General features: G+C 34.3%; 1 protein-coding gene across 1 annotated transcript; it reads left to right on the forward strand.

Annotated features, from left to right (window-relative positions):
- Nucleotides 1-10,591: 10,591 nt before the first annotated feature.
- On the forward strand, nucleotides 10,592-24,039 carry LOC107764285 (protein fluG-like). The gene is made up of 18 exons (XM_016582840.2): nucleotides 10,592-10,857; nucleotides 11,720-11,983; nucleotides 13,122-13,186; nucleotides 13,294-13,409; nucleotides 13,482-13,587; nucleotides 13,805-13,961; nucleotides 14,101-14,196; nucleotides 14,328-14,376; nucleotides 15,553-15,911; nucleotides 16,723-16,895; nucleotides 17,269-17,389; nucleotides 17,460-17,512; nucleotides 17,617-17,746; nucleotides 19,750-19,895; nucleotides 20,111-20,299; nucleotides 22,357-22,583; nucleotides 23,321-23,463; nucleotides 23,849-24,039. Exons 1-18 carry the CDS (start codon nucleotides 10,681-10,683, stop codon nucleotides 23,909-23,911), a joined length of 2,634 nt encoding a protein of 877 aa, XP_016438326.2. The 5' UTR covers nucleotides 10,592-10,680; the 3' UTR covers nucleotides 23,912-24,039.
- Nucleotides 24,040-27,255: the final 3,216 nt, after the last annotated feature.

Raw genomic sequence — 27,255 nt, forward strand, 5'->3', positions numbered from 1 at the left:
GAAGCAGAAGTTGGTAAGAAACTTCTTTGACTACGAATTGACAACGGTGGGGAATATAACTCAAACGAGTTTACTGATTCCCTTAGAGAGTGTTGAATACATCATCAGTTCGCATGGGAAAATATGCCGCAACAAAATGGTGTAGCAGAAAGGAAGAATAGTCACTTAGCAGAAATCTATCGGAGTATGCTTCACGCGAAAAATATTCCAGGATAATTTTGGACAGAAGCAATGAAGACTGCAGCTTTTGTGATCAATAGACTTCCTTAACAAAGGTGAAGTTTTCTTTCAACATTTCGAGAAGTTGTGGAATATGAAAGCTAATGTCAGTTATTTTCTAGTGTTTGGACGTGTGTGCTATGTTTCTACAGCAGATTATCTATGTAGCAAAATGGACAAGAAAGATGTCAGGTATAATTTTGTGGGCTATGATAGTCAAAGAAAAGGGTGGCGATGTTGTGATCCAATAACAGAAAAGTATTACACTTCTCGAAATGTAGTATTTGATGAAACTTCTACATGGTGGATTTCCGATAAGGAAGTGTTGTCCGACTCAGATATTTTCAAAGATGTGTTGGACTCGTCCCAGATCCAGTTGAGTAAGATGAAGCTGAAGGTGCAACTTTTGAAGGTAATATCGAATAAGACATGACTCAAAGTCCTTGGAAATCTGGTGCATACCAACAACCAGGTGAAGAAGAAGAGCCTAGTAAAGCAGCTGCACCACCCACACTCAAAAGATCAATAAGGACAAGAAAGCCAAACCCAAAGTATACCAATTCCGCCATAGTAGAAGAAATAGATGCAACAAAACTTGAGATATTTAAATAAGCATTTGAATATCCAAGGTGGACTAATGCTATAGAAGAGGAAATGCAGCACTAGAACAAAATCAAACTTGAGAACTTGTACCAAAGTCAAAAGATGTGAAGCCTATATCTTACAGACGGATTTATAAAATAAAGCGTCGCACAGATGGGTCGATCGAGAGGCATAAAGATCATTTGGTAGCTTGAGGATTTACTGAAGAATATGGTTTGGACTACAATGAAACTTTCAGTCCAGTGGCAAAGTTTGTAACTGTGCGAGTCTTACTTGCACTTGCTGCTAGGAAAGATTGAAATTTGTGGCAGATGGATGTAAAGAACGCATTTCTACATGGAGAACTGGATCGGAAAATTTACATGGTTCAACCAATGGGATTCCAGAACCAAGAATATCCTAAATATATTTGTAAGCTAAGGATAACGCTCTATGTATTAAAGCAATCACCAAGGGCATGGTACGATAAAATTGCTGAATTTCTGAAGATTCAAGGCAACATCTCCCCTATAATCTTTACTTCCTCCCAATTCGATATAACACCAAAAACATAAGAATACTACAATAACAACATATATACATCATTTTCCAACCTTATATCCATCACAAAATACCACAAAAAACCCAACACACCCAATCACTTCATACACAAAATGATAACCATAGTAGTGTCAAACAACCTGAAAATATTACGACGAATGACCAGCTCACCACCCCAATATTATATGGTGTTTCTCCACACCCTTTATCCTATAAAACTCCATAAAATATTAGCAAAACATACAACCCAATAACAACACGAAACAACCCACAAAACAATCCACTACAAGTTGAATAACTCGAACTCACGGCTTTCGATTACCGTCCCATGAGTTCTTAAAATTGTAGAACAAATTTCTATACTTTTTCAGCAGAAAAAAATGGATGAAAGAGAGTATTATACTTACCTTATTTGGTGAATATCTCAAATTCTATCTTGGTTCTTCAACCCTTAGGTTTTCCTCCAACTAGAACTTGAAAAGAAGAGAAAATTATTTAGGGTTTTGTGTTAAATTTTTGGGAGAAGTTTGCAGAGGTTTATCTCTGATTTTTTTGCTCGATATTGAGCGTAATATCTGAAGGAAATCATCCCTAAAAGGGCTCTTTGGCCAATCCAAACTAGACCCTTTTTGGACATATTTCATCCTTTTATTTAAGCAAGTAGGTGGCACACCTACTTCTTACCTATGCCGTATGCGCAATCTCACAAAAATGCATAAATCTTTTTACTCCAATGTCTTATTGACAAGTGGTTTAATGCGTTAGAAACTAGACTCGTAGATCTTTAATTTGATAGGTGGATCATCCCGTAATTCTATGTATATTGAGAGAAACTTTTAGCTACATTTGACCTAAGTTTCAGCATATTTATGAATGTAACTTGTGATGACCTTTGCCAACTTTTGTTCCACAACTCGCTTGACTTCAAACATAACACACGACTATCATATGATAAAATAACTTATAACATAACCTACTTATAATGTTAAGAATCTTAGTCTCACCCCAAAAGTACATGTTATAACATTCCCAACTTGTCGACTTTCGACGAAACTTATTTTCTTCAATTCATTTAGCTTCTAAGCCTTCCAACCATCTTGGATTGTTATTTATGATCTTAAATATTTGTAACCTCCACAGTAACATGATTAATATACTTTATATACTTTCAAAGATTATCTTATTTCTGAGCTTACATCAATTGACTTACGACATACTCTTATGTATGAAAATATGGGGTGTAACAGGTTGAGGTCCCGAGGGCCTCGGGTGGATTTTGGATGGTTAACGGATTGAAATTTGACTTGAAGAGTTGCTGAAGTTTGTTGATTCATGTTCAAATGTGGTGTTTCACCACACCCTTTCTCCTCTAAAACTCCATAAAATAGTAGCAAAACACACAACCCAATAACAACACGAAATAACCCACAAAACAGTCCACTACAAGTTAAATAACTCGAACTCACGGCTTTCGATCACCGTCCCGTGAGTTGTTATAATTATAGAATGAATTTTTATACTTTTCCAGCAGAAGAAAATGGATGAAAAAGAGCATTATACTTATTTTATTTGGTGAATATCTCAGTTTCTATCTTGGTTCTTCAACCTTTAGGTTTTCCTCCAACTAGAACTTGAAAAGAAGAAAAGATCATTTAGGGTTTTGTGTTGAAATTTTGGGAGAAGTTTGCAGGGGATTATCTCTAATGTTTTTGCTCGATAATGAGTGTAATATATGAAGGAAATAATCCCTTAAAGGGCTATTTTTCCGACCCGAACTAGCCCCATTTTGGACATATTTGGTCCTTTCATTTAAGCAAGTAGGTGACACACCTACTTGTCACTTATGCAGTCTGCGCAGTTTAGCAAAAACGTATATATATCTCTACTCCGATGTCGTATTGACAAAAGATTTAATGAGTTAGAAACTAGACTCATAGATCTTTAATTTGATGGGTGTATCACCCCATAAATATAAGTATATTGGGAGAAAATCTCAGTGACATTAGACCCAAATTTCAACAAAACTTATGAATGTAACTTGTGACGACTTTCATCGACTTTTGTTCCACAACTCACTTGACTTCAAACTTAACACATGACTATCATACGACTAAAATAACTCATAACATAACGCTTTTATAATGTGAAGCACCCTAATCTCGTCCCAAAGGTATAGGTTATAACATTCCCAACTTGTCGACTTTCGACGAAACGTATTTCCTTCAATTCTTTTAGCTTTTGAACCTTCCAACCCTCTTGGTACTTGTTGTTCATGATCTTAAATATTTGTAAATTCCAAGATAATATGATTAACTTACTTTATATACTTTCAAAGATGATCTCATTTTTGGTCTTATATCAGTTTGCTTATTACGTACTTTTACGTACAAAAATATGGGGTGTAACAGTGTTCACCCAGTGTTTCATGTTTTGATGATCTGGAAGTATTATGGTGATCCGTCACATGTTTTGGACTTCATCACGGTGCATCTAGATGGGGATTTGACTTATGAAGTGGAGTCTGTGGTCATTTTGGATAGGCAAGTTCGGAAGTTGAGGTCATAGAATGGCATCGGTGAAGGTGTATTGGAGAGGTCAGACAATTGAGGAGGCTACTTGGGAGACCGAGAAAGAAATTCGCACCAGATATACACACCTATTTGACACTCCGGGTATGATTCTAGACTCATTCGAGGATGTACGTTTATTTAAGAGGGAAAAAATATAATGACTCGGCTAGTCATTTTATATATTGCAGCCCCGTTCCCCTATTTATTTTCTCTTCTATGTTCATTTATTGTTATATGACTTGTCGGGCTGGTTGGATTAGTTTCGGAGAAGTTTCGAAATAAATTGGGACACTTAGTCCCAAGGTTAAAAGCCTAAGTTAAAAGATTTAACCGGAGTTTGACTTTTATATAGACAACTCTGGAAAGGTGTTTGATGGTTCCTATAGTTCGTATTATGATTTTGAACTTAGGTGTATGTTTGGATGTGGATTTGGAATTCTGTAGGTTTATTTGGTGTGTTTTGGCAAAAGTTAGAAAGTTGAAGGTTTGGAAGGTTGAGAGATTTGACCGAGAGTTAACTTTGTTGATATCATATTCAAATTTTGGTTCCGGGAGTTGGAATAGGTCCATTGTGTCATTTGGGACTTGCATGCAAAATTTGAGGTCATTCGGAGTTGATTTGATGTAGTTCGGCACGAGTTTTAGAAGCTGGAAGATCATTAGTTTTATTAGGCTTGAATTGATGTGCGATTCATGGTTTTGGTGTTATTTTATGTGATTTGAAGCTTCGCGTAAGTTCGTATTATATTTTAGGACTTATTGATATGTTTGGATGGGGTCTCGAGGGCTTGGGGTGTGATTCAAATGATTGGCGGATGATTTTTGGACTTTGTAGGATTGCTGGATCTTGGGAGTTCTGGTGCAATCGCACCTGCGAGGGATTAGTCGCAGGTGCGACGCAGCAGAAGCGGACTATTGAGCGCAGGTGCGGACAAGGCTGGGCTAGACTGAGTTTGTAGATGTGGACGGGTATCCCCAGATGTGAGTTCGCAGATGCGGAAAAGTGGTCGCAGCAGAGGGCTAGGCTGGACTTGGGGAGGAGCGCAAATGCAAGGTAGTTGCCGAATCTGCGAGCCCGCAGACGCGAAAGATAAAATGCAGAAGCGAGCGTGGCAGAGGCCTAGGAATACGCAGATGCTGAGAGTGGATCGCAGAAGCAGTCTCGTAGGTTAAAAAATGGGACCGCATGTGCGCATGGTCGGGACTTAAGTGGTTTCCGTAGAAGTGAAATTTTGACCGCAAAAGAGGCGTCACAAGTGCGACCAAATGGACCGGAGATGTGGGAATCGCTGGGCAGAGCATAAAAATGAGGGTTTTGTCGTTTTTATCATTTTGAATTTATGGAGTTCGGCTAAGGGCGATTTTTGGGAGACATTTCGCCACAATTGAAGAGGTAAGTGAAGTTTAATCACTTTTGATGTTAGATATTGATTACCCATTGATTATTACACCAAGTTTATGTGAATTTGAAGTGAAATTTGGGATTTTAGGCTATGTTATTGGAGAGTGAGGTTTGGTGATTCGAGGGTCGATTTGTGGATGGAATTGGATGAAATTAGTATGGTTGGACTCGTAATTGAATGGGTGTTCAGAATTTATAAATTTTGTCGGGTTCTGGGGTGCGAGCCCGGGGTTGACTTTGCATATCTGATTCAAGACTTTGGCTTTATTTTTTGGAATTATTTCCTATGGCTATTATTGATGATATTAAGTTGCTTGTGGCTAGATTTAAGTCGCTCGAAGACCGATTCGCGTGGCAAGGGCTTTTTGGAGTATTGATTTACACGCTTTGAGGTAAGTAACATATTTAAACTTGGATCTGAGGATATTTAACCTTGGAAACTACGTTATACGAAAGGTATTGGGGTGAGGTACGCGCTAGGTGACGGGCGTGTGTGCATGCACCGAAGTGTTCATGATTTGAGGTGGCTTTTAAACTATTATGAAATTTATTTTGCTATTATGCCTCATTATATTTGTGTCTTCTCTCCTTGTAGGATCATTTGAGCTATGAATCATGTTAGAAACTATGTTTAGGCTATGTGCTACTTGTTGAGACTTGATAGGTCTATTCTTGTCGTTTATGAGCTATTTGCCTTAATTGTACACATACTCTCAGTCATGATGCTATATTTGTGTATGACATCTCTGTCTTGGTATGTTTTTATTTGATTCCTCACATGTTGTTGATGCCTCAGATGTATAACATTACTGAATTGAATACTGTGAGATGTGGTTGATAGAGACTTGACCAGTTGATGATTGAGCTTGGGCCATAGAGGCGATTTGGTATTGATTTTGAGGTGACGCATATGCGAGGCTCATATTGAGATAAGTGTTATTGATTTGGGGTAACGCGTGCACCAGGCCTTATTATTGGGATATATGATTATGTTTAGCGTTGGGTAGGTTCCACCTCTTCGGGGTCTGACATACCAACAGTGAACACATGCATAGTGTTTTATGCCGATGAACAGAGCACAAGTCGGCCAGGAAATTCACAGTGTGCAGAATTACTCTCCCTCGCCATGTTATTCCCCATCATGAAGTTCTACAATCTCATAGCAGTATTATGGGAGAAATTCTAAATCCTAGTTCGCTTGGAAAGAGAAATTTGAAATTTTGTGGATTTCTTTATCACTTGTTTTTAATCTATTACGGATGCCTCGGGTATTCCAATTCCCTCAAACCATCTTCAGCAGTAGGTACTGAAGCAAAACCACTAATGGTTATCGTCCTTTTCATATGGCATACGGATTTGATGAAAATAAAATATTTTCATCAATTACTCCTGCTTTATTAATTTTTTTATTTTATCAAAAATAAAATATTGAGCTTCATTGGTAGTAATTGCATCATAATTATTTTAGTTGAGGCTATTTTTATTTTCATGAAAGAAGAAAAAAGAGAAAAGGGGGAGAATAACAGGTGATCTGCTATTATTTTTATTAGAGATGTACACACGGTGTTCTCCCCGTTAAAAACTAACGTTTATTTGGAGAAGGATCAACTGAAAATACAGCATATTAAAAATGTTTTTAAAGGTGTATCAATTTGGATTCGAAGTCGCGCTACATGAGAGGAAAACCTGACTCTTTACCACTGGCACCTTGAGAAGACTTAGGTCCCGAGTGGCAAGATTGATATTTATAGCATTTCTTCCACAAATATTCATATATTATATATATGAATTATACGTATATTATATATCAATTACTAAAGTATGTTTGGTACGAAAAAAAATATTTTCTTTAAAATGTTGGATGGGCGTGCGGATGGGTGGGTGGGGGTCGGAAATATGGTAGGGAATATTGAAAAAGACTTTTGAAAAATATTTTTTCTCATCTTAATAAGGAAAATATTTTTTTCCAATTATAGGAAAAATGAGTCCGTGAGAAAAATATTTTTTAAACATTTAAGCCAACCAGATATAGAAAAATTGGAAAACAAATTTCACAAAATATTTACTTTCGTACCAAACACACCCTAAATGCCAATTTCGTTAGAGGATGTGTTGTGTGTAGTTAGCGGTATCTATCTATATCTATATATTATATTAAAAGTATGAAATCCCTTAACGAAATGTCGTTTGTCTTTTTTTACCCTTTAAAACATGTAGTTCATATTGGACAATATACTAATTTGAGTATTTCATTAATATTTAGGTATAATGTTTTAATTAATCTTTCTACAATTTAGGAATAGTCATTTATTGTTAATAAAATTTTGCCTAAACGCTCACTACACGCTAGGAAAGTTTGCCTTTCTAATTCCATTTATACTTTGGAGTACTAAATTTCTCCATTCTCCTTCTAATTAGGTTTAGGAGACTACTTTTTGTAGTTAATACAATTTTGCCTAAACTAGGAAAGTTTGTCTTTCAACTGCATTTATATTTTGCATTATTAAAAATTACCTTTTATCTTTTTTAAGTTTAGGAGATTTTTTTGTAATTAATAAGATTTTGCCTAATTCTTAGTAGAAAAAATAGTTATTTAATAATTTTGTTAATATTTAGGATTTTGAGATACTAAAAGTTTAGTTGTTAAAGTTTTCTTGTCCGCGTCGACACTATAATCTTTTTGATAGGTGGATTTAATTTGAATAGGAATGGATCGAATAGTATTTATTATATATCCCTAATAAGATTGAAAATTATTTTGAAAATATTATAATTATTCTAGGATGATTATGTATATTTATTTTACTTTTTGTATTACACATATTTTATTACCAAGTAAACATTATGTACAAGAAATAAAAATAAAATTGATTGGGAGCTGTACATTCCCCAAGTTAAGTGAACCTCCTACAACTCCAAAATAACTAGACAACAACAAATAATCACAAAGAATTTTCAATCACAACTTAGAGTTCTGATGATATAAGAAATATTCATCTCATATATAACCGTAATGTGCTAATAAGTACTCCCTTCGTTTTAATTTAGATGGGGTAGTTTAACTCGACACGGAGTTTAAGAAAAAAAATATTTTGGAAACTTATGGCCTTAAAAGCTTAATTAAGGGTAAAAGCTTGTGGGGCCATGACATTTGTGTGGTTATAAAAGCTTCTCATTAAGGGTAAAATGGGTAAAATGAATAGTTTAAAGTTGAATTATTTCCAAATTTAGAAATGTGTCATTTATTTTGGAACATTCTAAAAAAGAAAGTATCTCATCTAATTTGAAACAGAGGGAGCTCCTTATATAACATATATTGAAATATTTTGGCAATTGTAACATAAAAGTTAAGGAATTTATACTTATTGTCTTTGCCCAATTTCTTGTGAAAAATAACTTTAATTGTATAATTAGCAATTTAAAAATACATGTGCTATATTAAACCGTTAGAGTTATTATCTCAGATGCAAATAGTAGATGTGTAATTATTTTATCTAAGTCACCAGGGTACATACTAAAAATCTCTTATCAACATTTTCAAAATTTTAAATCCAAATATTTAAATTCACAATAAAAAAGAAAAACTAAAATACTCAGTTTCTTATTTAAACAAATTATTTTATTTTCTTATAAAATTATTTTAGATATTATAAACGATTAAATATTTTTAATCAAACCAGACTTACCTTTAATAAAATGAGAACTGACTATAGACACATATAGAAACTAAACATTAACCGAAAACTGATGAAAGAATTTTAATTCTGATTTTGAACATGTATTTCATATTTTGATTCCTTCTAAAATAATAGTAACATACTATCCGCCATTCGAACCAATCAATAGTAAGCAATTCAATTTTAGTCATACATTGCTTACATAAGAAGGCATCTTCCGGATGCATAGAGATGTAGAATCTGAATGCATGCTTATAAGAGAAAAAGCTCACTCCAAAATGAAAAAGAATAAATTAATCTTAATGTAATTTTTGTATTCTACTTTTATGATAGCGATTTATATTAATTAGGTTAAATTTTTAGTTGAGTATATAGATAGACATGATTAAGAACATTTACATAACTTTTACCTTTATTGAGTTAGCTAAATGTGATCAACAATCATTAATTTAAAAAACTTACACTTTTTTGTTTAACTTTTAAGTAATATTTAATTCAAATATATTTTTAATATAATAACTAATATATGATCTTTTAAAGTTTTGTATTCATAGAGACTGGGTACACGCGCAACGCACATACCAAAAAACTAGTAGTATGTGTATATCTCTGGAATACTCCAATGGAAAATGTTTGATAGATCAAAATGCCATATAAAGTGGATTGTCCTTTTTACACTTAAAATGAGTTACAGAACGCAAGATAGAGAAAAATATTTAATAACTAAACGTCAAATCTTGCAAGTTAGAGAAAAATATTTAATATTTGATAATAATTCAAAATAAAAAATATTTTAACAACTAATATATATTAGCATGATATTTATACTAATCCAAACTTATAATACATATTTTAACAACTAATATATATTAGCATGATATTTATACTAATCCAAACTTATAATACATACAACTCGTAGTATAAATGAGACTCATATCTCATCCAACATTATCCAAATATAACAACTGCAGTTAAATCCCACTCGGTCAACTGTATAAATCACATTCAAACATATTTTGCATTGTGAGAATTTATAACAAAAAAATTTAGAACACGTAATCCAATTTTTTTAAAGTCTTGTAGCATATTCGTGCAATAAACATACATAAATATTAGTACACATATATACATATATGTAGAAAGTTTCAACCGAGTCGTCCGGATGGTGTGTCACCCCACCCTTGTACATAGATCCGCTTATATATATATATATATATATATATATAATATATATATATATATATATATATATATATATATATATATATATATAAACAATAATTTACCCACCTACCTAGAAATAAAAGTTTGTGATTTACTATAAAATCCTAAGATTTGCCTCTACTATCTCGGTGCTTGACACCTCGTCTAGCTAATTACTTTGCACAATGCAAGGCAGAGCTCCTTAAGTTGAAGTAGTCATCACCACAAAAACTTTTAAGAATATATTGAGAAAATTTGACCTAACAACCATTTTTTTTTTTCAAATACACTCATATGTAATACTAATAGTACGATTTTCAAGCTTATCCAAACAAAGAGAAACAATGTAATCAATTGCATGCACGTGGAGAATCAGTCAAAACAATGGTGAATATAAGTGAAAATCCATAAAATTTTACCTACATGCACTAGTAGAGAACTAATTGACATTTTGAAGGTGAGAATTATGAAGATGAAAAAAGATAAGCTTATAGAACTGAAAAGAGCAGTGGATAGTGTGGAAATAGTGGATGCTCATTCACATAATATTGTGGCCCTCGATTCCAATTATCCTTTTCTCAAATGCTTTTCTGATGCCACTGGGGATGCTTTATATAATGCACCCTATACCCTCAATTTCAAGGTCTATTTCTTATCCTAATTTTCAACACAGATGTTTGCTCTTTTATAACAATTTTGAATTAACCCTTTTGGAGCATGTTGTATAACGTCATTGTTATGATATGTTAAACATAGGTTACAATTTGAGGCGGATCTAGCATGAATTAATTGTTTTCAGCTCAAATTATGTGTGCACATGTAAAAATGGTTATAAAAAATCGAAGTTATATACACTAACGCAATATAATTTTATGATAACACTCATAATCTGAATACTAGGGACAATATAATTCAGGTCGCTCAAGTTTGATCACCAGTTCATCAAATTCTAATATAATAAGGAAATCAGTAGAATTTAATGGTTTTGTGATTAATTAGAGATAATCTGCCTGCTTATTCCATTACTAGGGACTTGGTTTGGGCTTCGAGTTGCGGCCATATCATTGATTGTCAGTTCAATTTACTTTCTTTTACTTAGCAATTAACTGAGCCAAGTATAGCGAATGGGTATGTTGAATAAATTTTAGACTCCAATATTTTCATTCTTAACATTTTCAGGCATCACCATGGAATATCTGAGTAAGGAAGCAGAGCAGTTTTAGGGTCATAGTAGCAGAAGGGGTTATTAGGATAAATAAAAGGAATTTCTATGTGGGTTAATGGCTTTTAGTCTTGAAAGTTGTTGAAAACAAAGGGTGGTTTTTGGCTGGAAAATCAAATCAGTGGTAAAAAGATTACAACTATACGTTTCTTGTTGCACAGTTTATTTATTTATTTTTTCAAAAATTTACAACGTAACTTCTTCCAAAAATGGAAATTAGTTGTTCTGTCATTTCCCTTTTACTTATATTGCTTTATGTTGCACTGTTTTGTTTTTTTTGTAGAGAGGCCTGAGGGAACTGACAGAACTATATGGCCCAAGCTTAAGCTTAAGCTTAGGTTTGCATACTGTTCTAGAAACTCGCCGGAGCTTAGGATTGGAGCAAAGCGCTATTACTTGCTTCAGGGCTGCAAGAGTATCTACCATACTTATTGATGATGGAATTGAATTGGATAAAATGGTTGACATTGAATGGCACAAAAAAGTTGTGCCAATGGTTGGTAGAATACTACGAGTTGAACATCTAGCTGAAAAGATTCTTCAGAAGGTAATGTACAAATCATTTTGTAGTATATACTATTGCATTGAGTTTAACTTTTGTGCATCGACAGCTATCAAGTCACCTTAAATCAATTGCAGATAAATTTTTATAACAAAGTATACACTAGCAACCTGCTAGTTACCTACACTTCTTTTTTTAACTGACAGTCTACACTGACAATGTAAAACTTTTACAAGGGTATATACGTTAAATCATATTGCAGCAGTTGAAAAGATGGAAAGTGGAAAAGAAATATTCGTTGGTGTGGAAATGTGTTATTCTTTGGAATTAGGACTATTTTAGTGTTGTTTAGCCTGTTCTTTCACCATTTAGTGCCTCTCAATTAATAGAAAATGAGCCAAGATAGATGTATCTTATTTAAAACATTATATGGTCTTTGCTCTTTTTCAATAGGGTTGCTTCCCTCCTTGCTTGTATTTGTCCGTGCTTTGCCTTAGAATTTGATTAATGTAAAAGGTTCTCTTGTAGACTAATAGTTCTAAGATCAGATGACCATTCACGAGGACGCTATTTTATCAAACTTTTTGTGCGATCATAAGATAGTCTTGGCATTGCTACTAGTGGAGGTTACAGTTTTCATACTGCAGATTACAGGTTTTTAAGATAATAAAAAAAAGATAGACATGAAATAATACCAAAGTTTTGGCATTCCCCTATGAATTACAAACGAAATTGGTAGGACATTGGGAAGAGAGGAGAATGGGAGCTAAAAGAATAATGAATGAACATGTCAATGAACTAATGTGAAAATTATGAGCAATTTTTTTTAATCTCTTTTAAAGTAATGCCATAATCGACTTGAATCTTCGATCCATCCGGGAAAGACCTGCATTTGTAGGCTGGCATATATAAAGAGGTAGTATAGGACAATATCATGCTTCATGTAGAACTATTTCTACTGCATGGTTCATTGTCCAATTCTTTTACGGTATTAAATTACTGATGGCTCTTTTGCTTTTAACGACTATGATGAAGTGGAGGGGCTTGAAGATCTTGCATTGTTTGGGGTTGGTTGTTGTAACTATTGATATCACTTCCACAAGAATATTCTGTCTTTGTTATCTCTTTGTACCCCTATAGTTTAGATCTGATTATCTCTTTCTCCTGTTCTGTTCTATTCTAGGCTGCAGATGGAGCAACATGGACACTGGATTCATTCATGGAGATTTTCACTAAGGAGCTGAAGTCATATCCTTTGAATTATGAGTCAATATATTCCAGAGTAGTTCAAAACATGTTTCTTTTGATGTGTAAAAAGTTATGCTTTCGGTATGTTTTTCCTATTCGTTTCACACAGTAGCTGATAATGTTGTTGCATTTAAAAGCATGGTTGCATGTCGTAGCGGCCTTGCAATTAATACAGAAGTCACTCAAAAAGAGGCTGAGGAGGGCCTGAGTGATGTTTTACGCGGTGAGTTGCAAGACATCGGGTTGTAATGCATCATGATTGAGCAGCTGATTCTAATAGTTCCTGTCTTTCCAGCTGGGAATCCCATCAGAATCTCAAACAAGAGCTTCATTGATTATATATTTATTCATGCTTTGGAGGTTGCTCAAAGTTATGACTTGCCAATGCAGATACACATGGGGTAACCAAAATAATGCTTTATATAGATAGCTTGATCTCAATTTCTTTCTAGCTTCTTACAGTATTTGATCAAGTTAACAGTCTTTAAGCCCTTTCTTATATGTTAATTTTCTTATTCAAAATAAAAAAACCAAATGAGAGACATATGCATTTTTTTTTTGCTTTTATAGTATATTCCCAGTCCTTAAAAGAAACAATGTTATGTTTCTTCATTTCAGTTTCGGGGACAAGGATTTTGATATGATGCTTGCGAATCCCCTTTATCTTCACAATCTTCTTGAGGATAAGAGATTCACTAATAGCCGATTAGTGCTTTTGCACGCGTCCTACCCATTCTCAAAGGAAGCTTCACATCTGGCTTCTGCATATCCTCAAGTAAGATATTTAATCCTCTATCTGAAAATATTAACATGTAGAATTACCAACCAAATTAGAGACTTTTTTCACATCAATTGTTAATGATGAATTATTTCGCCTCGTGTCTCTGTAACATGGCCATTGTCTTCTATTATAGGTCTATCTTGATTTTGGGTTTGCAATTCCTAAACTTAGTTTCCATGGGATGATATCCTCAGTGAAAGAACTCCTGAAACTTGCTCCGATGAATAAGGTTATTCATGTACTTAAAGATACATTGTTTTCCAGTTCAGGCTACAGATTTCCATATTAGTAGGTTGACTACTCTTTCAGACTTCATTAAAGAGCAAATATTTTCCCTTTCTGATGTTTGGATATAAACAGGTTATGTTCAGCACTGATGCCATCGCGTTTGCTGAAGCCTTTTATTTAGGTTTGGCCAGAATTATTCTTATCTTGTATCCTTAAAGTATGACATGACAAGCATTTGTGACTGTTAGCTTTCACAAGATAAAAAAATTAAAGTTTTGCTTCAGCTAGTCTGAAATGCCTACTAAATCTGGCTAGCTAAGAAGTAGAAACACTTATGAGAGGATGTCGTGTCCTTCTCCCACACTTTGTCTAACACAATTTTGTTAGAATTTGGGCAATATAAGATAAATGTTTGACTGTGTCCATATTTTTTCTGGTGTTTGATTGTCGACATGTGTCTTTGCTTATCCTGAATGTGCTATGCACATTAGGATAATATCAATTTAGGTTGCATAGTCAGATTACACAATAAAGATTCTTAAAATCAATTGAGAAACAATAGAATAGGAAGTAGAAGGAAGAAAGAGGATACCGAACACTGTCTATGGGAAGATAATGAATATAGACAATTGGTGATAGACTAACAAGGTTGCGGTGGAGTGGTTTGTACTCCTTCATCCTTAACTAGAGGTCTTAGGTTCGAGCCCTGGGTATGGAGTCGCCTTTGTTAGGGAACGCTTTACTCCCAATGTGAGACTTCCCGCCACGAATCCGGATTTGGTCAGGCCCCAATGCGTGTACTGGACACCGGGTGGGAACTAAAGAAAAACAAAAGAGACAATTGGTGATAGTGTTAGAAAAATTTATAAGTATGTATGCAACACATTTATACTTCAGAATTAGACTATACCTCAGATATTAGACATATATATGCTCCTTAAATTGCGTTGTTCATGTGTATAGAGATATGAATGACATACAAAAATCTACTGTAGGTACATCCATATTCTGCTCATGTCTTTACATGAACCATATTATGAGCAGTGTTCTGTCCACTCCATCCCATGCTACCTAACTGGATTGTTTTACCTATTGGAAAATTGAATTTGTATTTATTAAACTATTTATTGAGTAACTAAAAGCAATAGTTAATTCTACATGCTGCGGTGAAAATGTGCTGCAAATATTGCTTGAGGCACATTTTCACTCTGATCAAGTAAGTTATCATTCAGAAGCTGTAAGGAAAAGTAAATTATTGCCGAAGAATAATATCCAGCTTGAGTTGCATGCTAGTTAAATGAGTTCATCTTCTTCCCATCTTGTTATGAGTATAACCTAAACTTGATTTCTAATGCAGGTGCAAAGAGAGCACGTGAAGTAGTATTCTCTGTTCTACATGATGCGATGGTTGAGGGTGATCTTTCAATTACAAAAGCTGTGGCAGCCGTTAAAGATATATTTGCAGAAAATGCAAAGAAGTTTTACAAATTGCACAAACTTGATGTTTCTTCTAAAGATTCTGATATAGAACCTCATATACCGTCTCCCTTCATTAAGGAAGAGTTACATGGTTCATTAAAGGATTCTTCAACAGATTCTGATGTAGAACCTTGTATATCGTCTTACTTCCAGAATGAAGAGTTTTATGGCTCATCAAAGGATGTTACCCTTGTTCGCATTATTTGGATAGATGCTTCTGGCCAACATAGATGCCGTGTAAGCTTTACATTTGTCTTTAAGTTACTGCTTTTGCCTTGTGATAACGAATTATTTAATGATATGCTTTATAATACTAAATCTTTGGTCCTCTTTGAGAAAATACAAAACGTTTCAATAGTATACAAGATGGTTAAAGAATTTTCAATGATAGCATCAACAAACAGGTGAAAGGTTGCGTAACCATAACAATCTGAAGAAACATATCTACTCAACTTCTCTGTTTCATCTTACCTCAAATAGGAGGTTGTCATCAGCTAAAACAAAAGATGGTTCTTTATTTTGTGAATTTGAGAATTTGATTTTGTGAAGCATTGAACACTTTGTGTTTCAACAAGCTTGCTAGTATTATTCTGCTTTCACTAAGAAAAGGGTGTACGCCGACTCAATTAATGAGTCCAGCTATGACAATGCTTAGTATCTACTTCTCATTGTTAATTTTTGAATTATGGTTTAAAAAGTTCTTGCAAAAAATATTCAAATGGATTTCCTTTTAATATTTTGTTGGTGCATTCTGTTGATGCATCATTGTGATGCTTTGGCTATGATTTTAAGGGCTTTCTGGTTATTTTGAGTATTTGGTTGGCTATGATAATTTGAATGTTGAAAATCCTGTTGGACATTATTTCTAATACCAAATTGCAATTGTATCAGATGTATTATTCAGGATAAATACAACAAGCTCATTAATCATTATAGTTTCAGCCATTTTGATTGCCTTCACTACATGATGTGGCACATCGCTCGGTGCTTCCCTGTTCTGGCAAAGAAAACATAATGATTTTGTTTATTTCTTCTGCATCATTTGCAGGGTGTTCCACGGCAGCGCTTCTATAGTTTTGTGAAAAAGCATGGTATAGGCTTACCTCGTGCATGTATGGGGATAAGTTCAATATCTGATTATCCCGTAGAGGACACTACTCTCACCTGTTCGGGTCTGTTCACAATTGTTCCTGATTTATCAACCAAATGCAGAATTCCATGGTACTGTTTCGACACCTGTCTATAAGAATATTCTACTATTATGTGATATACTTGGAGACATGTAAGAATTTATGGAACATCAAGCTATAAAGTATTTTCTGGATGATTTGTCTAAATTCATACGCACATTGATGTCTATTGCTTTTGTTGTTGTTCCACTTGTCTCCAGAGGTAGATTCAGGATTTAAAATTGATAGGTTCAATCTGTATTTATTATAGCTGAAACCATTGCTCTTTTGAAATTTTGAGTTCAGAATATAATGTTTGTTTGAATATTCGTGATCTCTCACATATATACCTATGCTCTTTGATCATGTTGTTTCCAGGACAGAAAATTTTTCAAACAAGTTTTGATGTGCATCTTTTGATCCAGGGCAAAACAGCAGGAAATGGTTTTGGCTAACATGTGTACTAAATCTGGTGAACCATGGGAATATTGTCCAAGAGAAGCTTTACGCAGAATCTCTAAAATTTTAAAAGATGAATTCGGTTTGGTATGTTTACTATCTTGCCCAGCAAAGAGTTGAAAATGTTATTGATCTTACGCGTATCTACATTTTTCAGGTCATGACTGCAGGCTTTGAAGTTGAATTTTACCTTCTAGAGAGTGTAATAAAGTATGTGAGCCATAATATTTTTGTATCTAGTCTTCCGTCATATATGTTTCTAGAGCTGTCCTTTATAGAACGTTACACTAAATATGTACAACTGAATCACACAGGAATGACAAAGAAGAATTTGAATCATCGGATCAGTGCAGGAAGTGCCATACAGCAGCATTTGATGCTGCATCCCCTATGCTTGAGGAGATGCTCGGTTATCTTCAATCCTTGAATATTACTGTAGACTATGTAAGTTTCTATTTCCTTGAATGTTTGCTTACTAATTTGATGTTTCTTGTGTTATCTGCAAACAGTACTGTAGCTAATTAGGAGATTTTAGAATGCATTTCCATTTATTCTGCTTGAGTTGAGCTTAGGACTCGAGGTATTTTGTGCTTGCCCTATTGAGAGTATCTTCCGTGAGCTTCACCAGACATATAGAACTAGCTTCTTTGCTCCGATTCTGCCCCTAAAGTTAGCTCCTACTCCTCCTCTCACGGAAAAGGCGTATAGTGAGACACATGCTAACTATAGGTAGAAAGTAGGAACCAAATGTAATAGTACATGAAAATATTAGAGTTCATATTTAAGAGTAGAGCTCAATTCAAGGACTTCAGGAAACATGTTGAACTACTATGACATGTGTTTTCAATGACAATTCCTTCTCAAAGTAATATTTGATTTGCATGACACTTATGATGATGCAATGTTAAAAATAATAAGGAAAAGATTTGTTTTCTGTTCCTAATCCCTCAGCTAATCGAATTGTGCTTATAGCCTTTTATTAGGGTGTCCTACATTTGGTTGAGGGAATGAGTGTTGTCTCGTTATATAACAACAATAACATACCCAGTGTAATTCCACAAGTGGGGTATGGAGAGAGTAGTTGGTACGTAGACCTTACCCTTACCTTACCCCTGCCTTGTGCAGGTAGTATTGTCTCGTTATATGGTCTTTGCAATTCTCAGCTCATGAATTAGCTTTAGCGGTTGAGTTAGAGCAAAGTGCTTTTTCGTCACATAGTATTAGAATCAGATCCATCCATAGCTATTCTTGGTTTACCAATATTGTACCCCATGTTATGTTGTCCATGCTTCAGATGCCCAATTCTAGGAGTTTGGGGGGGGGGGGAGGGGATTAGTGTGTCCCAAATTAGTTGAGGGTATGGATCAGAAATATATAATCTAACACCACTACTCCACACAGAAATTGCTACTTATTATCGCATTTCTTGACGTATACAGAGGAGGATCTAGGATTTCTAGTACATGAGTGCACTACTAAAAAAGGAGGAAGAAATGTATTAAGTGAGAATTGATCACTATCTTTCTTGGTAAATAACTCAACCTTCAACTAAGTGCACCATTCAGCCTTCTTGGAGCATGGGTGCCAACAGTTAATATTATACCAATTTTAGAAAATATATACATAAAATATCTAATTTTACGGAAAGACCACGGGTTCACGTGCTCCATATTTTTGCTTATACATCCGCCCCTGCGTGTATATATATATATATATATATATATATGTGTGTGTGTGTTTGTTTGGATATTTTTACTTTTGTTAATTTATGAAGATATGTTTATCATTATCCTTCATATGCTGAAGAACTATTTCTAGTCAGATCAATGTGCCATAGAACAATCATAGAAAGTGAAGTACTGGGAATCTCTCTGCTTTTCATTTACAGAGGAAGGTAGTCTATATCAAAAACAATAACTTTGATGACATGATTTACATGGATAATTGCTTCATGAGCATCATCAAACACCTCTGGCCTAAATCCAACATTTAAGGGGAAAATAAAAACAAAAGAGAAGTATAAAAGGAAAAAGAATTATAAGCTTCATAGTTTCACACATATAATGGTAGCATGGTATTTCACTGTTCTGCAACAATATCTTTCTTTTATCTGGAATAAGTAAGATATATCCAACATACTTTATCTTAGACTTTCTCGGTTTCATTTATATGGCGTTGTTTGGTTGGGTATATAGTTTTTCTAAGAAATACTAACTTTTGGCTCATTCAAAAAGGACTCGTAGAACTTGTGGTCTTAAATATGCCATGATATTTCTATAGCTATAAGAGCATGTCATCAATGGAAAAAATGAATAGTTTAAGAGTTCTAAATATAGAAAGGTGTCATTCTTTTCGGACAGTGCCGTATAAAATGGAACAAAGGGAGTAATACTATTCAATTTAACGATGATTACTCCCCTTGATGTTGTCTCTTTCAATGTATGCAGCTACATAAAGAAGCTGGAAAAGGTCAATTTGAAATTGGACTGCCATATACAGATTGTTTTAGAGCTGCTGATACATTAATTTATACACGTGAAGTCATCAGAAAAGTTGGAAGGAAATATGGATTTCATCCAACGTTTTTGCCAAAGTAAGTAGCAGATGTTGCCACAATATATTTAGGTGCAGTTCTCTTCTATACTAGTTTAACCAGATATGCTTTTGCTTCTTTTGAAGTGCTACCACAACCATGTTTTTAGTTCTGCTTTCTTTTTTTGTTTTATCGCGACAAGCATTATGTATGAACTTTCTACTGCATGAGCGTAGTTCCTTTCAGTTTTTGACCATCTGTTCATTTCTGTATAGGTATTCATTAGACGAATGGGGCTGTGGATCAAATGTGCATATAAGTTTGTCCAAGAACGGAATTAACGTTTTTAAGGCATCTGAGGGATCAAGTCAATATGGGATTTCCAAGATTGGGCAAGCATTCATGAGTGGGGTGTTAGATCATCTTCCTGCCATATTAGCATTTACTGCACCACATCCTACAAGGTTAGAGGTTTTTTTGTACTTATTAAGATTTAACCTATATGAACTGATGGTGTAAATAATACTTTTTCACGCTACCAGTATAATTTAGTCGTGCTAAACCTTAATTATTAATGTCCTGCTTTCTTACTTTGGTGATTGGTTTAACAATTCTCATTGAACCAAAGCTGCAGCACCATTGCCTCTAATCGAAAAGAGGGGAATTATAACTAATAGCAGCTATATCACTTCCTTTTTTCCTTTTCTTTGATTGTTAGCATAATGTGAGACTTGAGGGTGTTTGGATTGGCTTAAAAGCTGGTCAAACCAGCTTAAAAGTACTTTTTGGCTTATTTGAGTGTTTGGATAGACCATAAAATAAGTTGGGGTTGCCCAACTTATTGTTTTTTTTGGCTTACAAGCTTTTTATGTTTGGCCAAGTAATTTACCCTACTAGCCCTTTCACTTTTTCTAAACCCCAAAACTACCCTTCCCTTACTAATTAAATCCTTGTGTCAGTTCTAATTGCCGTTTTCCATCTTGCCTCTGCTGCTACTGTCATTCACCAAAACTTGTCAATTTTTTGAAGTTCTTAACGTGAACAAACAGTAGTTTTTAAAATAAATGTGATACATTCCAATATTTTGTATATATTGATCTTTTAGCTTCTTTTTTTGGCTTCATAATATTTAACTTTTTTTTTGTCGTTGAATCCTTCATTTTTTTTAATTAGTATAACTATATTGTAAAATCAAATCATTCAATATGTTACCCCAGAATTTGAAGTTATGAAAGGAAAAACTACTTTTTTTGGTCAAAATAGTTAATTATTGCATGTTATTTAAATAAATAATTTATATTTAGGCAATCAATTTATATTGCAAGTGAATTAAATTATAAATTATTCGTATATGTGTCAACTTAGAATAAAATATTATAGCAATCATCTTCTTTATAATGTTAACACCTTTAAGGATATTTCAGTCATTTTAACAAGAAAAAAATGCTTACCAACACTTGTTTACCAAACACTTCAGCAACTTTTTTTCAGTTTCAGCACTTTATCCAAACACTTAACTGCTCATTTATAAAACAAGCTCCAACCCTTAAAAAGTGCTTTTAAGCACTTATGCTTAAAAGCCACTTTTTTTAAGCCAATCCAAATTGGCTCTTGTAATCTCATCACCTCAAATAATAATTTGTTTAACATGTGTTTTTTTCCTTTTGTTAATTATCATTATTATTATTATTATTATTTTTTGTAATGGCTCTCTGTTATGTTAATTCAATGTTGCTTTGAATCAATGAGATGAAAAACCTTTTTGGCTTCCAAATAAATGTACTACTCATTTAAATTCACCAAAACAATAGGAGAACTATTTTTTAAAATATTCATAAGTAGTTTTGTACGTAGTTAGATGGTTGCTCAAGGCATTTTTTGTATTATACTTCTATTTCCAGAAAGGTTGTATTAAACTTCTATTTCTGGAAAGCTACACCTTTTAAAGATTATTATTTTTTTTTCAAAGTTAAATTATAAGTAGAGCTTTAAGTAGATGATAGTAGGGAAGAAGTAGTTCCAATTTATATTTTCATCAAAAAGTTATGCAGAAAGGTTTCCAAAGCCAAGTCGAATTAATTCTTGTAACAAGTGTTGAATTAATAGAGAACACTAAATCTAAGGGAAATGTCCATTATTTGCACTCTTTAGTAGTATTAAGTTAATTTCAGCTAATTGGACTGGCTAGTAGCTATATCAAAATGAACAAAGTTTCCTTTTTGAAAATTCTGTCCAAGTTTGTTTCTCATATTTTCTCCTTTTTATTGTTGTTTGGCCTTGAAGTCCCTTGTTCTGCTCAAACCCTCTCTCAACTTTCTACGAATTAAACATCTATCTCAAGTTTCTGCATTTGGAGCTATTGCATAGAGAATGAAAACCGTTCCCTTTTGGTTCGGTCTCCTTTCCTAAAAATATATACCTCATTTGAGTATATTTGTGCAAAATTGAACTTTCAATGTACTATGCCTGACTTGATCCTTGTTTTTAAGTGTACCTTATTTTGGTCACATTTATTTTGCAGTTATGAGCGCCTGTATTCTAAGGATTGGAATGGACGAGTTGTTAGTTGGCAGAAAGAAAACAATTATGCAAAAATTAGTACTTGTAGACTTCCAGGAGCTGATGTTGTAGGCCATTTTGTATGTCCTGCATTTGATGCATGTGCGAACCCATACTTGGGACTTGCTTCTATACTTACTGCTGGGATCGATGGCTTGCGGAAAGATTTGAGCCTTCCTGCACCAGTAGGTAAGTTAGACAATTATTTAGCAATTTTCTCTTTACCGCATGATAATTTGCTTTTAAGTCTTTCTTTGCCCTGAGTTTTATGGTTAAGACTGAAAGGTATATTTTTTGAGTTGCTTTCATCACAATATACATATTTTTTGATAACCGAGAAACCTCATTGGAGCAAGGGTCGAAACTCGGTGGATGATGGGTGACATGCACCTAATCTACTGAAATTCCAGACTTTTGCCTCAGCCAGGATTCAAATTCGTGACGTGCGCCTGACGACCTGACCCCACGCATTAGATTACTTTCAATCGATGTATTGGACAGTTGCCCTTATATTTGCTTACCTTTAGGCAGAACAAATGAATAGAAACAAGAAAGGTAAAGTATATGCAATTTCATGAAAAAGGAAATATAGTAAACTTGGACCTGACGTTGAGTTTTCTTAGTTTGATTAGAAACAAATAGGATGAGGGTTATTCTAACAATATAAATAATTTTCTCTCTGTCAGTGCATTTTAACCAAGTCAACCTGCCACCGACTTTTTTTTATAGACGGTTATTTGTAGTTATCTTTTAGGTGATGTGAAGTGTATAGCAGTTAAGCTCTATAGTACGTAGGCAAAAGTGCATGCTGTTTGTAAAATCTAATTTTGGTTCTCAATGATTTTCTTGCTAATGCTTTATCACTTGTAGAAGAAAGAATTATATTCTGTTATCTGACATTCTACATGTATTTTTCTATGAAACAGATAGAGAGAGTCGTGTCAATCAAGAGGATTATCGAAGACTACCAGATTGTCTTACTGATTCTTTAAACGCTTTAGAGGAAGATACATTGTTTAAGGATATGATGGGTGAAAACCTCATGGTTTGCATAAGAGCCATTCGCAAGGTACGTTTCAAATTATGGTTTCTTCAGTATACAAGTTGTATATGTTTGACGTAATTCCTCTTTCTGCTGAAGAACTGGTTACTCCAGAAAAGTTTTATCATGTATATAATGAAATAATTAAGAATGAATTGGCTCATCAGTTCATTGTATAATTTCTCAATCCCAAGTTAGCGGTATACTTGGGTTGGCATGAATGCTCACTATCCAGTTTCATTCCAATGTTCAATAAAATTTGGGTTCTCTTAACAAGAGCAGCAACACGCACTTTAACTTTTCTTTTTCTGTGTAAATTAGCAATTGCCATACTGATATAAAAATAAATATTGACACAAGGGTCGGTATATTGAGAAGTGTTTCTGATTGAGCTTGGTTTCATGTTTTGCAGGCTGAGATCAATCACTACTCTGAAGATGAGGAACCATACAAGGACCTTATATACAAATTTTAGGTTGATCTGTGAGATTAGCATAGTTTATATTGTTAATTAATTATCATAAATATGAGCTTATTTTGCTATTCCCTTCTTCTTTTTCTTAATTTATGCACTTTGATTAATGAAACTTCTTAGTGAATTTTCCCACCCGGTGTCCGGTACCCGCATTAGAGCTCGACTATATCCGGATTCTGGCCCCATTCGAGAAAGCGCTTCTTACTAAAGATTTTTCCATACCAGGGCTCGAACTCGAAATATCCGATTAAGAAAAGAGCAGTCTCATCCACTTCACCACCTCCTTTCATTGTAAACATGTTAGTGAATTTAGTTGCTCTCATCTGTATTCTTTTGCTTAATTTATGCACGATTCCTCTTTTTGACCATTCGACGCTACAAATTTGCTGTCACTATTCATCCATCACCTGCGCAGTAAGGAGGGTCTGGATCTTATCTTGGACCTTCTTCTTCAACTGAGATACATGAAATACGGGATGGATCTTCGACCCGACTGATAATTTTAGCTCATAGGCTCTACTGAAACAAATCCTCCTATGGACCGAAGAACCTCGCCGACAACTTCAGATTCCTTTGCACTTCTACAGAGCTTTGTTAGTAATGTTGTAATTAACAAATACCTGATCCCCTACTTCAAGTTTCCGCTTCTTCTTCGATTATGAGCTGAATGCTTCATGTGATTTTGTGTTTCGATTTATAGCATGTTTAAGAAAAATAAGCTTATTTTGAAAAATATTTTTTTTATTTTAAAAATAAAAATATTTTAAATTAAAAAATACTTTTGGAGAAAATAATATGTGTTTGGCTAATCAAATTAAAAAGCACTTTTGAACATCTATTTATGTTTGGTCAAATTTTTAAAAAAGTACTTTTAAGTATCAAATTACGAATAAGGATAAAAATAGATGTGGTTAATAGTTAATATTATATAAGTAGATAAATAATTATAAATATTTATTATTAAAGATAATAATTAAGTTTTTTATTTTATTTAGGTAAAATATAAAAATAAAATTGAAAAGTACTTTATTCTTTCAAGATGATTTAAATATATCAAAAAATCATTCAACAATTATGAAAATTCATTATGTATTACTTAATACTTTAAACTAAGTAAGCTTAATTTGGTACATACAATATTTTGCTAAGGGTATTTTTGGTAGGAAGAAAATTTAAAAAATACTTCTGCTTCTAGGAAGAAACTACGTTTTTTTTAATTTCAAAAATTTCTTCTACTTCTTCCCAAAAGTATTCCCCCTCTCCCCCCCTAAAAAAAAGCTTGGTTAAAAATACTTTTTTGAAGAAAAAAAACATTGTTGGCCCTAAAAGAACTTGGGCAAACAAGGCTATAAGTTATCTTTCAAAACATTATTCATCAATTGACAATCGCTCAAATCTTGATCCGCGAAATACAATTTTGTTAGGGCAATTAACTCAAATGTGGGCTGAGGTGGCTCAGAACCATAGAGGGTATCGAGAGTCTGAGTTCCTCCCCTAGCCTGAGATGTGGCTGGTGCAACTGGAATCAACCTCGCCTGAGTTAGAGTACCGAACATGCTCGGGAACTGTGCGAGGGTCTCCTGAAGTGCAGGGGTGGCAACAGGTGCCTCAGGTGCCTACCCCCCTACTGGAGCTACTGGTGGCTCCTCTGTCGCAACTCGGACAAGTGCTCTACCAGTACCACCTGCCCCTCATCAGCCTCTGCCTCTGCCCTGACCCCGGCCTCTCGCGACTCTAGCAGGGGGCACGGGTGTCTGATTGTCGGATCCAGCAGTGCGCGTTCTCACCATCTGTGAGAGAAGAAAGATAAAGATTCAGAATTTTGAAGTCAACAAATTCGCATGATAAGAAATCAAAGAAGTGAAGTTTCCTAATAGTTCCATATCCTCTCGAAGATAAGTACAGACGTCTCCGTACCGATATGCAAGACTCTACTAAACATGCTTATGACTAGTAATACCTATGAACCTAGAGTTTTGTTACCAACTTGTCACGATCCCAATCTCCCACTGTAGGATGTCGTGATGACACCTAATCTTAGACTAGGTAATCCTAACATGCATGGAGAAATAACGAAAATAATAGAACTTCAAATTTAAACCAACTAGCTATCATAAAAGAACTTAACAATATCGCTAACAATAACTCCTAAAATCTAGTGAGAATGAGTCATAAGCTCTACACGAATTCTGAAACATCCCTAATACATCACTATCTTGTAAAGAGTAGGCAGTAGGAAATCAAGGACAGAGGGTGACTCTAAGGCCTGCGAACGCCGGGAAGGTATACCTTGAAGTCTCTGAACTGAATGATCTACTCATTGTTGCCTAGCCTGGGTCGAGGTACCTGGATCTGCACATAAATGTGCAGAAGAGTAGTATGAGTACACCACAACGATACCTGGTAAGTATCAAGCCTAACCTCGATAGAGTAGTGACGAGACCAGGTCAAGATGCCTACTAGGATAAGAAAAGAAGTTGTACAAGTATAGTACATTCTAATAATGGGAACGAAGAAATGAGGCAATAAAGAAATAAAACAAGATAAGCTACAGCTGAATTTAAAGCAATAAAGAAAACAATAAAGGAATACATAATAAGAATATCAAGAAAATAATGCACACAAATACAAGTGAGGAAAATGAGAGATAACAACAAGAATCACAATCTAGGTACCACCTCGTAATCTCATTTCGCAATCACAATCACAATCTTTTCTTATATCACTTCGGGAGCCTTAAATTTAGTTTTGAAAATTATTTTTCTCGAAATAGCTACCCGCATTTTAGCCCACCTTATCACACCGCGTGGTTTCAAATAGTTCCCCTACTAGCAACACGCGTATCAAGATCACCTTATCTCACTGTATGCGTATCAACCCCTAGCCTTATACCAACGCATGTATATCAATATTACAATATATCACAACTCGCACCTCAAGTGACCAAAGGCCACAACTTGCAAAAAGAACCAATACTATCAACCACAACAAATAGCCCATGGCTCAACCACAATGTGTACAAGAATCTCAACAATAACAAAATAATGGTGAATAGTCAACAAGAATGATATCTCAACAATTAACAACTTCTCCTCTAGAGATAACGACTTTTACAACTTCAACCCCAATAACTAAACAAGAAATATTCCATGAATTAACAACTTCAAAGTAAGAAATTTCACAATTAAAGAAGTAATAAGACAATAATGAAGGCAATTTTTGAACTAAAGCATATAAGAGAAAAATAACAAGAGGTGGAACATCTGCTAACAAAGTCAAATAAAGCATATGAGGATAGATTAACAATGAAAGATATAACATGTTATGACGATTCGATTAAAGGC

The sequence above is a fragment of the Nicotiana tabacum genome, chromosome 17 (assembly GCF_000715075.1).
Source record: "Nicotiana tabacum cultivar K326 chromosome 17, ASM71507v2, whole genome shotgun sequence".
Lineage (NCBI taxonomy): Eukaryota > Viridiplantae > Streptophyta > Magnoliopsida > Solanales > Solanaceae > Nicotiana > Nicotiana tabacum.